The sequence below is a fragment of the Magallana gigas genome, chromosome 10 (assembly GCF_963853765.1).
Source record: "Magallana gigas chromosome 10, xbMagGiga1.1, whole genome shotgun sequence".
Lineage (NCBI taxonomy): Eukaryota > Metazoa > Mollusca > Bivalvia > Ostreida > Ostreidae > Magallana > Magallana gigas.
The window spans coordinates 2709001-2724605 of record NC_088862.1 but is presented as its reverse complement, the minus strand read 5'-3'; the positions used below and the strand labels follow the sequence as shown (position 1 = coordinate 2724605).

Sequence of the window (15605 nt, the reverse complement as noted above, 5' to 3'; positions counted from 1 at the left end):
ATGGTTTTCTAGACTTGCAGTACCTTAATGGCAAAGAAGAAGATTAATTAGTAGTTGATGTATCATACAATTATATGTTTATACAGTTGTTTTAAAATCTGTTTGATTTTCTTTGACTAGCGTTACCTTGACAACAGGAAGTATGGGAATGCTGCTCACAATGATCTGTGGAACGCCATGTCTCAGGTAACCATGGAAACCTTGACCCAATGTTATAATAATAATATAGTTTTGTAACATGGTCATGCAAAAGAGTCTCAAAGTAGACATGATGTTATGTTTTGTCCTGAGATCACTGACTCAGAATTCAAAAAATTCAAAATGGGGAGTAAAAATGAGGGTGTGACAAAATCATGAATGCAAAATAATTTGAAAAACTTTTAATAGATAAATCCAAACTGGATTACATATATGTACTTTCCATTATATGTTTGGTTTTTAGGCAGTTTAAAGGTGTTTTGTAATTTCTGTATGAACCTTTGGCCTGTGGTGTCTTCATCATATTGACCTGGGATCATGTTACATGTTATACTTACAGCAAGCTGTCCAGGACGGCGGGGGTAGAGTGACCGATGTCAAACAGGTCATGGACACCTGGACCCTACAGATGAACTATCCTGTTGTCATGGTAACAGTCATCAATGGACAGGTCAGAGTTCAACAGAAGCGGTTCTTACAGAACCCCACAGCAAGGGACCCAATGAAGTATACTTCTCCTTTTGGGTGAGTGACCTTGACCTATGTGTATGTAAATTAAATGTACATGTATAGGCGACGGCTATGTGGAGAGATGTGTCGGTTAGACTTGTGGAATTATTCTAGAGAGAATATGAATTTGAGGTGTATACTTGAGCTGTAGTTTGAGATTAATCATTCAGAACAGTATGAATGTCATATCCACTTATATTGTTATTCTGAAATAAATCATATAGACTGGTACATTTTCCTTCTGAATACATGTACAGGAATTGTTGTGTTTGGTTTGGTGTATATATGTTGGTATCATTGTTTTTTTGGGGACAGTTTTGTAACCTCTGTTGACTGTGTGTATTACAGGTACTTGTGGCAGATTCCATTCACTTACACGACCAAATCACAAGCAAACTTCAACCAGAACTGGGCGAATGCTCACTGGTTCAACACCTCTCAGAAAGGTGAGACAGTGTTAATATAGTATTCAATGGCTACAGATTTAGTGTGTATGATAGGAGTCACCTTAAAATTTGACAATTTAATTGTTACCATTATTATCATTATATAGACTAGACTTTGACCCGTGCGTGCACAGGTTGACATTGGGTGATATTGGGCATATACGAAATAGATACATCGATACACCGTATTGTTGACATTTACATAACCAAGCTTTAGCCTACAATAATGCTATTAATTTCACTACACTCTGCTTATAGTTAGAATAATCTAACTGTGTTTCGGGACAGGCCTTCACCACAGTTATTAAAATGCCTCCCATATATACCCGTAAAGTAGCAAAAAATCGCAGAATCACTCGGATACGATTTTGGAGAAAATTAATGAAGCTGCATTGAAAATAACAGTCAAATTATTCATAACAAACCATTTTGAGGCTGTAAATACCTTTCATCTAAAAATTTAATTCATATCGATGAAGAATTCAACACTTTTTCACCAACGATTTTTACTCGCTTCGAATTTACACACCATGTTGACATTCGGAACTCTCGGGATTTTTCATATTAAATCCACTGAGTTAGACTTATCTCCCGTATTTCTCCCGTATTTCTTTTAATGACCAGAATATATGACAATCTTTCAATGAAAATTTACACGTGTTTGTAATATAGTTTCTGGGTTTATCCATGCAAATGTGATATTGTGGAAACTTAAACTGAATATACTGCGCATGCGCAAGATCATAAAATCTAAAAAATCCAGATGATTTCCGGATTTTTCAAAGGAATTTTCAATGATTATTAATTAGCGAAGCTTGATTGAGAAAAAATGAAAACATATTGGTAATCTTCAAGTACCAATGATGTTTAAAATATATAAAACAAAGGACAGTACTCTTCCGATTTCTCAGTATTGAAGCCCAAAAATACAAGTCTATTATATTAATATAGTAGTATAGATGTGATTATGCCCCCCCCCCCAAAAAAAAGAAATAAAACTCCTGAACAAGTGTTAATTATACCCCCCGCAAACAAAGTTTGGGGGGGTATATAGGAATCACCTTGTCCGTCCGTCCTTCTGTCCATCTGTCCGTCTATCTGTGCAATCGTGTCCGGTCCATATCTTTCTTATGGAGAAACATTGGAGGTTCTTACTTCACACAAAGATTGCTTATGACCTAAGGGTGTGTCATGACCATGACCTAAGGTCATTCATGCAAGGTCAAGGTCACTGGCAGAAAAAATGCAAAATTCATGTCCGGTCCATATTTTTCTTATAGAGAAACATTGACATTGGAAGTTCTTACTTCACACAAAGATTGCTTATGACCTAAGGTTGTGTAATGACCTTCACCCAAGGTCATTCGTGCAAGGTCAAGGTCACTGGCAGAAAAATGCAAATTCGTGTCCGGTCCATATCTTCCTTATGGAGAAGCATTGAATGTTCTTACTTCACACAAATATTGCTTATGACGTAAGGGTGTGTCATGACCTTGACCCAAGGTCAATTGAGGAAGTTCAAGGTCATTGTTTCGAAAATGCTAAATTTTGTCTGTGTCATTTCTTGTATTAATGGAAATATTAGAATCTAAAATTTGACACAAAGCTTGCTCTTCTCAGGCCATATAAAATTATTTTTCGATTTTCATCCCCGTTTCTCTGAGAAGGCCTGCCCCAATGAAATTTTTATTTGGAAAAAAAAATGTGTGGAAAAAAAATTTCGGAAAAAATCGGGCTCAGTATACCAATAATTCAAAATGTTTAAATATTAAATGGCTGCTTGACATGTGGATTTCGTTTGATTCGAGTTTGATTTGAGTCATGGTTGTTAAAGGAAGAATGCAAATGTCCTCATGCATTAACAGTTAACTTAAAATAAAATGGAATTAAAGGATAGAAATTGGTTTGTTTACTCCTATTAGCATTAACAGTTTTAAAAAATAGAGCAGTTGTTATTTATAGAAAATTGTCAGTGAAATAGATTCATCTAATATTTTCTATAAAAGCAAAAATACATGCGTTATGATTTTTTTCTTAGCGGGGGGTATCAATTATGAGCTTGCTCACAGTACCTCTATTTTAGTTGGTTCCTGTACATACCTGTGATGTAAAACACTCTGTTTTCCTTGTTATTTGACAGATTTACCACGGCAAGGTGTGATCGATGCCAATGACTGGATTATTGGAAACGTTCAACAGTATGGTTACTACAGGGTCAACTATGATAAAAACAACTGGCTCAAACTGGTTCAACAGCTCAAAACAGATCATGCCGTAAGTTGATATCTGGATAACAGCTCAAAACAATAAGCAGCATATCTAAACATTTAGCAGTACGTTGAAATCTTGTTAACAGCTCAAAACATTTATCAGCATATCTGAGTAGATCATATTGATAGTTGGTATTTATATATGAAGAACCTATTAATTTTTTTCACAGTTCAAAAACAATAAACATCCCAAACTAAGGATAAATATTCATATAATTCTATATTAATATTGATTTTGTTTGATTCTAATTAAAATGTTTTTCTCCAGATAGATTTAGACATTAGGACATTTTAGACAATTACATCTTCATTTTGAAATTTTTTCTAATGTTAAAAGGAAATAAAAAAGAAAAATTAAAATTAATCACTCATTTAACCATTTTTAATGTGCTTCTTTTTCTTATTTCAGAGTATTCATGTAATTAACAGGGGACAATTAATTAATGATGCCTGGGCTTTGGCCAAGTAAGTAAATCATGAATTAATTGGTCAACCAGTGAGTTAACTCTCCAACAATTAAAAGAGAACGAATAACTTTCGTTGATGTTTTCTTTTTAAAAGATCTGGAGATGCTGATATGGAGGTCGCCTTAAAGATGGTGGAGTATTTGGGATCAGAAATGGATTATGTCCCTTGGTATGCGGCGAGACATGAGCTTTCTTATGTACAGAAAATGTTGACAAGAAGCAACCTGTATGGAAAATTTAAGGTACAGTAATGGCGAACAGATTTTACTGTAGAATCATTTTTATTCGTGGAGGTCAATGTTCATGGGTAACCAAAGTTTTCCTGGTTTGTCGGGAAATAATTTTGTTGGTTGCGTAATCGGGATAATATTTATAAGTATAATTATACAAATGATTGTGTATAGGTTCATGGGGATGTAAATTCGTGGACAAGGGTTACCCACGAAAGCCACGAACATTAGTCCCCCATGAGATATGATGATTCCACTGACAGTAGATACAGGAAACTAATTGTTTCTTAAAACTTTGAACAAAGCTGATTCAGGACACTAAAATGACTGAACACACTATGGCTTATTGTTGTGGCATCAATTGAACATGGCCTTGGTTCCTAAGGTTACCTTTATTTTGTTAGTGTAAGGAATAGTTGCAAATCAGAAAAGCTTGTTAAAACGGTCAGTTTAATGAAGTATTTAAGTATGGATGGTTATAATTTCATCATTTTGTAGAACTTCATGCAAACTCTGATTAAGAAACCATATGATAAACTGGGAATGGACAACTCTGGCTCAGGACATCTGGAAATGTAGGTGACCTTTGTGTAGAAGTCATTGTATTTAAACCAAGTAGATGTCACTTTGTGTAAAAAACATTCATATCTGGTATAACGAGCATGTACCGTGGAATAAATGGTTTACTTTTTATCTGTAATACTCAAAACAATTGAAAATTTGATAATCAGCCTTTATGAATGGCTTAATAGTGTTTAAGCATTGAATTGCCTATACTCTGGTGTTATTGTGCGTTATGTTGTAGTTATACCCGGTCACTGCTGGTGGGAGAGGCATGCTCCTATGACATCGAGAGCTGTATGTCTGGGGCCCTCAGAATGTACCAGGACTGGATGGACGATCCCATAAACAAGAGGTTGGTAGGGAGGATTGGAGGGGGGGGGGTGTCTAAATGTATCAGAATTGGATAGACGACCCAAGCAAAAAGAGGTAGAGAGGGAGGAATGGGGGGGGGGGGGGGGGTAGTGTCCTAATGTTTCAGGATTAGAAAGTACGCGGACTGGATAAACGACCCCATCAACAAGATGAAGGTAGGGAGAAATGGGGGAGTTTTGAAATGTATCTTTGAATGAAAATCTAGCCAAAATGAAATTTCATGCTGATTTTAATTTATGCAATTTTCAGAATGTTAAGTCCATAATCTGCTTTGTTTAACGTTTGTTTAAATCCATCTTTATCTTTCAGAGTGGATCCTGATCTGAAGTCAGCTGTGTACTGTACAGCCATTGCAGAGGGAGGGGAGGCGGAGTGGAACTTTGCGTACCAACAATACAAAGAGACAAATGTAGCCGCGGAACGTAGATCTCTGATGGCTGCCATGGCCTGTACAAAGCAAACCTGGATTCTCAGCAAGTAAGAGAGAGAGTGATAGCATCAAATGTAAGATAAGGATCCGAAAGAGAGAAAAAATGGATAAAGAAAATGAGAGTATTATCAGTTTGAGACTGAACATCTACATAATTATGTAAGAAACTAATTATAGGAACATCCTTGTTTTTCAGATACCTAAGCATGTCCCTTGATTCCTCAGAAGTCCGACGACAGGACGGGACTTACGTCATCATCTATGTGTCGCAGAACTCTATTGGGCGAGATTTAGCCTGGAATTTTGTGAAAGCTAACTTTAACCAGCTTTTGGAGATGTAATGATGAATAAATTTGTCTGCAAAAATTTTTTTTTATCACTTCTAAGAATTGTTGTCAATGCTGGACCCTTGTTGTCCTTAACTGAAAACTGGTAGCTCTTCTGAACAATGACTTAATATATTTTCTGTAGGTACGGGACATCCGCCTTTGCCCTGAAGAATCTTCTGAATGGAGTCCTGGATTCCTTTAACACAGAGCAAGATCTTCAACAGGTATTAACCAATCAGAATCATCTTCAAGTTAAAACCAATCAAAATTCTACATAACAGGTATAAATCAATCAGAATCATCTGCAACAACTTATTAATAAAACCAATCAAAATTCTACATACTAACAGGTATTAACCAATCATTAAGGCTAAACACTCAAAACCTAAAAATTATCAAAAACAATGGATCCATGAAACACAATTCTTTAACAAAATCAATATATATTTTCAGTTGAGAGATTTTAAACAGAAGTACCCAGACATGGGATCTGGGACTCGCGCCTTTGATCAGGTGATGGAGAAGACGGTAGCAAACATTGAATGGATGACCAAATACTACAACATCATTGAGAAATGGCTGGATGACAACATAGCTGCATCCTCGGGTGGAAGCTCTCTCAAAGATGTCCGACTGCCGCGATCTGTTCTTCCAGAGTTATACACCCTGGAGCTGTTCCCAGATATATATCAACCCAGCCCTGAAAATTTTACTTTCTCAGGAAACGTTAAAATCTTGGTCAATGTTGTAAACAACACAAACAATATCACTCTCCATATCAATAAACTCACTGTTAACCCAAACAGTGTCCGAGTCCTGCAAGCGAGCGATTTTCGTATTGTTCAGACCCAGGGTATGAAGGAGGACAAGGAGAGACAGTTCCTGATTATTTTCTTGAGTCAGCCATTACAGAGGGGAGAGAAGTACGAGGTGTCTATGAGTTTCGTCGGCCCGCTGACTGATGACTTGGCGGGTCTCTACTACAGCGCTTACAAACGGGGCGACCAGCCTGTGTAAGTACTAGACTACTGGCAGTAATTGTGACTGTCTATTTATGTGAATTACTTAATTGTATAATACTGGTAGAATACTGTATTCAGGGCTTGTGTCTCTTAGTGCTAACTTCACCCTATCACTGTCGTAAAAATAAAACCAACACATTTTGAATTCACCTCGTGACAGTTTTGTTTTATGAGAAAAAACTTAAGTCTTTTGATTTATTAAACTCATTAGCTGTTAATTCGGTTGAAAAGAACAAAAATAAAACGGGAAATAAGGTTACCATTTTTTTGCTTAATATCCTTCTGGTTATTCCCGACATCCATTTCCTCCTAAATTAGAATTAGATACATTCTCAAATCAAACATCATAGAATGGTCATGTTAATTATTTAACTGTCTTTTGTAGATACCTGGCTACTACACAGATGGAGCCAGTAGATGCTAGGAAATCCTTCCCCTGCTTTGATGAACCTGACATGAAGGCAAAGTTCAAGGTCACACTCTTGCGTAGACCCGACAAAATTTCCTTGTCCAACATGATGATAGAAAAAACAGAATCCAGGTAAGTCACTTCCTCATTCATGTCTGATCCAGATAACTTAATCTTTTATTTATAGTCCGGATCAATCATGTCTGATCCGGATTGGTTATATCATTGATAGTCCAGATCAATCTATTGCTAATCCAGATAGGTTATATCAATGATAGCCTGGATCAATCCATGGCTGATCCAGATAGGTTATATCATTAGTAGTCCAGATCAATCCATGTCTGATACAGATAGCTTAATATTATATTGGTTGTCCGGATCAATCTATGGCTGATCCAGATTGGTTATAACATTGATAGTCTGGATCAATCTGTATCTGGCAGAAAGGATTTTCACAGAATAGATATAAAGCTCTACCATGGTTTAACTGAATGTTGACTTCAAGATTACTGAATGGCAGTTAGCTCAGTCATGCAGTTCCCTTTCCAGGCCTTTTAGATGAGTCAACATTCAGTTGACTGAATTGCAGAGTTTTGTCCTGCACTTTAATCCAAGGGAGTTGTGTTAGCCTTACCAAAGGTCTATTTGATTACTGTTTCTGGTACAAAAGTACGTTTTTGATTTGAAGTGAAATGAAATCAAATGTAAAAGGAAGAACTGAACTGTGAGAAAGTTGGACTTCCCCAATTTGTTGTTTTGTTAATTTTTTTTGCTGATAATTCTAAGACAGCTGGTAGCTACATGCATGTTGTGATCTCTGTTACAGATCTAACGGTTTACTGGCTGATGTCTATGAGGAGTCGGTGCCCATGTCTACCTATCTGGCCTGCTTCATTGTGTGCGACTTCCAAAACATCTCCAAGGCGACACCTAATGGAATAATGGTAAGAGATTGTTCTTGTTATATGATGTTTGCTTTCAATTGTCAGATTCCTGTGAGGATTGAATTCATAAAAGTTGAACTATTATTATTCCTGGGTTTTTCTGTCAAAATGTTTAAAATCCTTAGTTTGCATTTTAAATCTGGTTTATCATTGCCCAATATGCCCATGTGTAAAATTTGCTGTGACATATTTTTCAAACAAGGATAGCTCTGTTTTGAATTAGAACTTTTAATTACTTTGATTGCAGTACTGTGTGGGCATAGTAGGGGTTCAAAATAAAAAAATGTAAAAAAAAGCCTTGAATCCAGTATGATTTGTGAAGTTTACCAATTAAGATGAAGCTAGCGCACCCACCCTGTCTGATGTTTTGATCTGAGTGTTGAGTTTTGATTACTCAGATCAGAGTCTGTTGTTTCATGAGTTTGTTTCCTGAGGTTTGAATGCAGACATCAGTTTAACGTTGTTTCAGTACGGGGCGTGGTCTAGACCTGAGGCGATACATCAGGCGGAGTTTGCACTAGACGTAGGTGTGGACACCATCACGTTCTATGAGGAATACTTCAACATCTCATTCCCTCTCAAGAAACAAGGTACTGACCAATAATAACAATCTATTCAGTCCAGTTGGTTTATTATGTTTAACTTTAGTGAATAGATTGACTCCATTTTTATACTAATATTATCGTCATCCATTCAGCAAGTAAGGAAACTTTGATAGTATTACCATTTTAGATAAGTGGAGTGTCAAGTATATCAGACAAAATGAAAAAAAGCATTATTGGACTTGTCAATGAGCTTATTGATAAAAGACCATATGGATATCAAATAGTTATACCCTCACATAGCTTAATGCAGAGAGTAAGTGTCATCATTATGTGTAAGTTTGTATGTTTCTGAGTTAGTGTACAAAAGCTTGTGGGCAAGATTGAAAGAAAACCATGAAGTTTTCTATTGGAATCATCAACTTTTTCATACTTAATTGAGTATTAAACCAATTCTCTATTTATTTACAAACTTATCGGTAAATTATTTCGAAAAGATATCTGATGTCGTTGAGTTTATAGATCCAACTCAAATCTATATACTAGTCTAGTTTAAACTACAACAGGATTTTAATGGACTTTGCACATTGACCTAAGTACAGAGAATAGTTATAGACAAGAAACACATTTCCAATTACATATCCTTTTATATGGGGATGCTCCACTTTACAGCCCTTATTAAAAAGGTAATGTCTATTTTTAAAATTACTAATTTTACTTGGCCACTCTGATTCCAGACATGATTGCTATCCCTGATTTTGCTGCTGGTGCGATGGAGAACTGGGGACTGATCACCTACAGAGAGACAGCCATGTTGTACGATCCCGTGATGTCATCAGAAAGCAACAAACAGCGAGTTGTTGTTGTCATAACTCACGAGCTTGCTCACCAGGTAAATAACTCACAAGCTCTCTCACCTGGTAAAAACCTGCGAGCTCACTCACCAGGTACAAATCTCATGAGCTCTTTCACCAGGTAAAAACCTACGAGTTCACTTACCAGGTAAAAACTCAAAAGCATTTAAAACTCATGAGCTCACTCATCAGAAAATGGTAGAAGATTGTGACAAAGCATATTCTATTATAGGATTAAGTATTGTCACTGTCCTATTAGAACTAAGGCAATAGTGTTTACCCTTTTATTCAGTAATGTCTTTAATAAAACAGTTTTGGTCACCTACATTCACAAATTTGTTACATGTACATATGCTACTTTATCATAAATTCTTTAAAACTGTGTGTCTTGATCTTCCAGTGGTTCGGTGATCTGGTCACTATGGGCTGGTGGGACGACCTGTGGCTGAACGAGGGATTCGCTTCATTCGTGGAATACCTCGGAGCAGATCATAAATTCCCTGAATGGAAGATGGTATTCATCAACTGTCTGTCGTAATTCTTGTTTGTGATGAGTACACGTTCTATTTTAAATAGAAAATACATTATATATAAAGTAAAGTACAGTTAGCTAGATGTTTATCATCTCGACCATTCCTGATCATGTTTTCTTTTCAATACAATTGTTACAATAAATTTCTTTGTAATTGTTCATTCAATAAGTGATAAACACGCATTCTTATATCTTTTCTATATATTGAAATCATTCTATTATTAATGATTGAGATAAGTACTGTCTCACTCAGAGAGAGATTGAGAGGAGTAGCCTCCATATATATGACAGGAGTGGCCTGCTGTAATCTACCTGTAATCTACCTGCTATTTTTCTGGTTTGCAGTTTGATCAGTTTGTGACAGAGGATCTACAGGTGGCGTTTGAGTTTGACGGACTCGTCTCGTCTCACCCCATCTACGTACCGGTCGCCAATCCAGATGAGATCAATGAGATTTTTGACAAGATCTCTTATGCCAAGGTGAGATTGCTAAAGAACTGCAGCCTGATATCTATCAAAAAAGATTCATTAGTACACTATTACTTTTAATTAATAAATAAATGTTTATCTTGATCTCTAATGAAGGAAATTGATATAGGCTATATTTGCCCTGGCTTCAATCCATATTCACTTATATGCTTACATGTATATTTTTGAATAAACTTCCTCTTAAACTAAATTAGATGCATATCACTTTTATTAGATAAATGAAATATTGAATGCAGTTTTACACAAAATACTGTATAGTATGAAGTAGCCATATAGAACATGTTTTTGTAACATAATTGTAATTTTTGATAAAAATGTCTGCTCACCAGGGAGGTTGAATTTTTATATAGGAATGAGTAGAAAATTGAAAAATTTTTTTTATTAAAAACTAAAACAACACTTGAAGCTCAATGTTAAAGATAAAAATAAATTTCGTAAAAAATTGGGTTTTTAAACGATCAATTGTCAAGGTACTTTGTTTTTTATATCAAGAAGCTGTAGTGATGAGTTGCTCAGATGAGCATTGTGGCTTATGGGCATCTTGTTGTAATTGAATTGAGTATTGGAACATTTATTTTGATAAGCTATAGTGAGCATTTATGACTGACATTGTATCCTTTGTTTGACTGACAGGGAGGCAGTGTGATCCGTATGATGAGGTTTTACCTGGGAGAGGACACGTTCAGGGCCGGATTAACGGTCAGTCACTCACTCTCATCAGCTGAGCTCATTGTCACCCATCTACTATTTTTTCTGTTATACTATCGATTCCAAAATAAATAAAAACTGCAAGGAATTATTTCAAGTGTAAAATCATGATAATAATCATAATACATTAATTCTATAATAAGAAATTGTGATCGTTAATTTCTATCATGTCAATGAATAAATGTTTTTTGTTGCTGTAGGATTATTTGAACAGTAAAAGATATGGAAACTCTTTCCATGATGACTTGTGGAACTCGATGACAAAGGTAGGTTTTATTTAATAGACATGTCACCTTTTCTGGAAAATTCACTAGGTTTTAGTCTTTGGATACCTTATTCTATATCATTCATATAAGTTTGGAATGGGGATGTAGACTCAACACATTTGAACAGTTTGTAGGTCTTTGAATTAAGAAATAAACAGAAATTTAAAAAGTTCACTGGGATATGTACTTGGTTGGTCACGTGATCAAATCCTGTGAAGCACAAAGGGCTTCTCGGAAGATTTGATCATGTACCAACCAAGTTCATATCCCTGTGAACTTTTTAACATTGCTGTTTATTACTTATATTTACGTTTGAGAATGGCAAAACGCTCAGAATCATTATTATAACAGTGTTTTTATACGTTAACTTTACAATATTGCAACCATCAAGCGATAAGCGCTTGCGATTATCATTGTGACGTCACAAAAACGTTCATACAGAATTGAACATTTTCGCCTCTCTATAGGTTCATATAAGGAAGCATATTTGCAAATGTAAATATTACCACGTGAAGAACAGTGTAGCAACTGTTGCATTGATGATAAAATCCACCTGTTCTTCATAAAATAATCAAAACTCAAAAGAAAATCTATAGCATTGAAGACAAATTTTAGTTGTGAAAATTAAACAAACTGGTTTATATTTCAAGCTATCAAAAATAAATGGGTACCCAGTGGATGTGAAGGCTGTCATGGATACCTGGACCCTCCAGATGAACTACCCTGTCGTCACTATGACCAGACTTGACGACGGTGGCCTCCGGGTCACACAGAAGCGCTTCCTTAGCAACCCCCAGGCCCAGGACCCACTCAAGTACACCTCACAGTTTGGGTCAGTGTCTGTTAGTCTGTGGTCAGTGAACAGCCGCGCATTAGTTACTTACATTGTACAGTGTCATATAATGTTGACTGAATTTCTAGTGTAATATTTGATTAGTTCAGATATTTTTGAATTGAAAGAACCACATTTAAATTGTACATGTATGGTTATATTTGCTTAAATAAAAAAGCAGGTAGAAAATTAAGGTATTCATGGAAATCATGGCATTGACATTATGATCTTTATAAACAATATATCCTTTCTTATTCTTTGATATGACAGATATAAATGGATCATCCCCTTCACGTACACCACGGAAGCCACGAAGCATTTCAATCAGACCTACCGAGACATGGTGTGGTTCAGTGCTTCTACCCAAGGTATATATATTGAACCCCACCCCACCAGATTTGGATAGTAGAAATGATCTAAGAAATACAACCATCCATTATTCCAGTGGGTTTGCTTTTAAGATTTTTATAATGATCTTGATTAAATAGACCTTAAAAACTATTGTGTCACTGACTTCCATTGCCTAATGTTCTGAGATGAACGAAACTTGCATTTAAAGGGGCATGGTCACGATTTTGGTCGAAAATTGTTTCTTCGATTTTTATGTTTACAATGCTTCAGTAAGGCATTTTTAATAGGCAACCAAAATTTGAGTGTCATTTGCTAAGTTATAAGCGAGTTACAGAGCTTACAATATTCTTCGCTATGTAAACAAAGCTTTTGTTTACATTTTGAATGTTGAAGTGGAAATTCCAGTTTTAAACCTCAAATGAATGTGTTAATCGTTAGTAACTGTTTATTTATGCTTAAAATGAATAAAAAGATAGACAAATCAGCTTGAAAAAGATTTTTTACTGGTATATTGAGCCTATGTAAACAAAAACAGGGCATGAGCCTTGTTTACATGACGAAGAATTGTGAGCCCTGTATCTTGCTTAAAACTCATCGACTTCACCAAAATTTCATTTGATCATTAGAAATGTATTCCTAAAAGCATTGTAAAAAATAAAAACAGAAAAATAAAATTTGACCAAAATTGTGACCATGTCCCTTTAACACAGATATTGGAGATTTTGATGATTTCCTTGTACCCAAGAGTTTTTTCTTTTTTTTTTATAGATATTCCAGCAAATGTGGAAGCATCGGACTGGATTCTTGGAAATGTCCAGGTGTTGGGTTACTATAGGATGAACTATGACCTGGACAATTGGAACAAGCTGATTGGTCAACTAAAGGCCAACCATGAGGTGAAGTACTTCACTTTTAAGAAACTCGTAACTTATTCAAAAACAAACAAAATGCACTAACATCAAAACAGTTTTTGTAACAATTCAGTCATTGATGAAACATTGCAAAAGTGTGTTGGTAATTTTAAGTGCAAGAAATTTTAAATGATGAACACAAAATGTTATGTTGATACCTTTATTTAATAGGCTATTTACACCACAAACCGAGCTCAACTCATCAACGACGCCTGGGCACTAGCCAAGTAAGTCTCGTTTAAGCAATGATGGGTATACATGTTGTAGTGTTGTAGGCAGTACTCTATACTTATATCATTTAATATGTTTTTTTAAACTGTAACCTATGTACCAGTATTATCCTATTAAATTTTAGAATACTATGTAAACGTACATTGCGCATGAAAATATAACAGTTATTGATAAATGATTCGGAGGAAATTCCTTTTTTTATCATTTATTTCTTTTACAATGAAAATTTAAAAAATTCATAATCTGTATTACTATAAAAAAGAATTTTCATTAATTATAAAGATCAGATAAAGTCTATTTTATGTCTGTCTTTACAGAGCTGGAGATCTTCCAATGGAAATAGCCTTACAGACAATTGAGTATCTTGGGTCAGAGATGGATTATGTACCCTGGCAGGCAGCACAGACCGAGTTGTCCTATGTACGCAAGATGCTGGTCCGCACCTCGCTTTACGGAAAATACAAGGTATCCATACACTGTAGTGTGCTTAGTCAGCATGGTTGATGAAAAAAGTATTACAAATTTTTATTTGCTGCGACTTTATTTCGCAAATTTTCATGACCCAGCCTTACCAACATCCATGTTAAAACAGCCATATGAGAATAATTGTTTGTGGCAAGAAATAGTCACCATGAGGCTCTCGCGAACCTTGTAAAAATTTCTCGCACACAAATAGAAGTTGTTTTACAATTACCGTATATCAACCTCATCTGAAAGAAAAGTTTTGTATAAAGCTGTAGGAAAATGATCAAGTTTCAATGTGCCTTAGATATTTGGATTTTTTTTTACAGCATTACAAATCATATATGAAATTTTAAAATAAATCTGATATAACTTTATTCAATTTTTACTTCTCAATGTTTGACTGTGTAATTTTGTAGAACTTCATGTCCTCTCTGCTGAAGAAGCCGTTTGACAAGCTTGGTCTGGACAACACAAAATCCAGTCACCTTGACATGTAGGTCTAGTATTTCAATGTTTTCCTTTAGTGAGTTCATTCTACATTCAGTGAGGCACGCTTATAGCCCCTCCCCTCACCTCAGCTCATCTAACCACTGGTACATTAGGCCCGGATACACTGCCTCCACCTGTCCCTGTCTTTGGCTGCTGCAAGCTTAACAGACAATATAAAAAAAACCATATTTATAGAAAGTTAGATAGAAAACTACTGCAATTGATTTGATAACTTACATGAGGAACTTTTTATGGTAACTATGATATCAAAATTATTTGGTAACAATGTGACATATTCCAACATGTGAATGATATGGGTTACTTTTCTCATAACCTTTGCCGTCACATAGTTAGTTTTTTAATATCTATGATGCATTCTGAAACGGAAATGCATGATAATGACTGGTTTTTTTGTAACACGTGCTGTGTTGTGGTTTATTGGACTATTTTTTACGGTAACGTGCTGTATGCATACTTCTTTCAGCTACAGGCGGTCTAACGTGGCAGACTTGGCCTGCACCTATGACGTCCCTGGATGTCAGGATCAGGTGAAGACCATCTTTGACAAATGGATGTCCAACCCCAGCGTTAACCTGTAAGTAACGGTTTCTGTTAAATTTCAAACTGAAATGTTTTAATATAAACGGATATTTTTTGCTTTGGGAAGAATAAAGTTGCAGTAAACCCCAAACGTAATGAACTGAAACAGATTTCTTAACGAAAGCCACCAATGAGACGTTGATT

General features: G+C 35.6%; 1 protein-coding gene across 3 annotated transcripts in view; it reads left to right on the top strand.

The window, feature by feature from the left end:
- The window catches only part of LOC105340635 (uncharacterized), a 61457-nt gene that overhangs the window by 27015 nt on the left and 18837 nt on the right, over positions 1–15605 (top strand). For all 3 annotated transcript variants that reach the window (XM_066074057.1, XM_066074059.1, XM_066074058.1), the window contains 27 exons: positions 121–186; positions 539–723; positions 1057–1154; positions 3295–3428; positions 3834–3889; positions 3986–4133; positions 4620–4696; positions 4927–5037; positions 5367–5534; positions 5684–5824; positions 5959–6040; positions 6270–6829; positions 7224–7379; positions 8074–8191; positions 8661–8781; positions 9471–9625; positions 9988–10101; positions 10465–10599; positions 11242–11307; positions 11517–11582; positions 12233–12414; positions 12685–12782; positions 13534–13661; positions 13848–13903; positions 14225–14372; positions 14789–14865; positions 15346–15456. In XM_066074057.1, the coding sequence (XP_065930129.1) occupies positions 121–186; positions 539–723; positions 1057–1154; positions 3295–3428; positions 3834–3889; positions 3986–4133; positions 4620–4696; positions 4927–5037; positions 5367–5534; positions 5684–5824; positions 5959–6040; positions 6270–6829; positions 7224–7379; positions 8074–8191; positions 8661–8781; positions 9471–9625; positions 9988–10101; positions 10465–10599; positions 11242–11307; positions 11517–11582; positions 12233–12414; positions 12685–12782; positions 13534–13661; positions 13848–13903; positions 14225–14372; positions 14789–14865; positions 15346–15456 (3557 nt within the window). The remainder of the gene's footprint in view (positions 1–120; positions 187–538; positions 724–1056; positions 1155–3294; positions 3429–3833; positions 3890–3985; positions 4134–4619; positions 4697–4926; positions 5038–5366; positions 5535–5683; positions 5825–5958; positions 6041–6269; positions 6830–7223; positions 7380–8073; positions 8192–8660; positions 8782–9470; positions 9626–9987; positions 10102–10464; positions 10600–11241; positions 11308–11516; positions 11583–12232; positions 12415–12684; positions 12783–13533; positions 13662–13847; positions 13904–14224; positions 14373–14788; positions 14866–15345; positions 15457–15605) is intronic.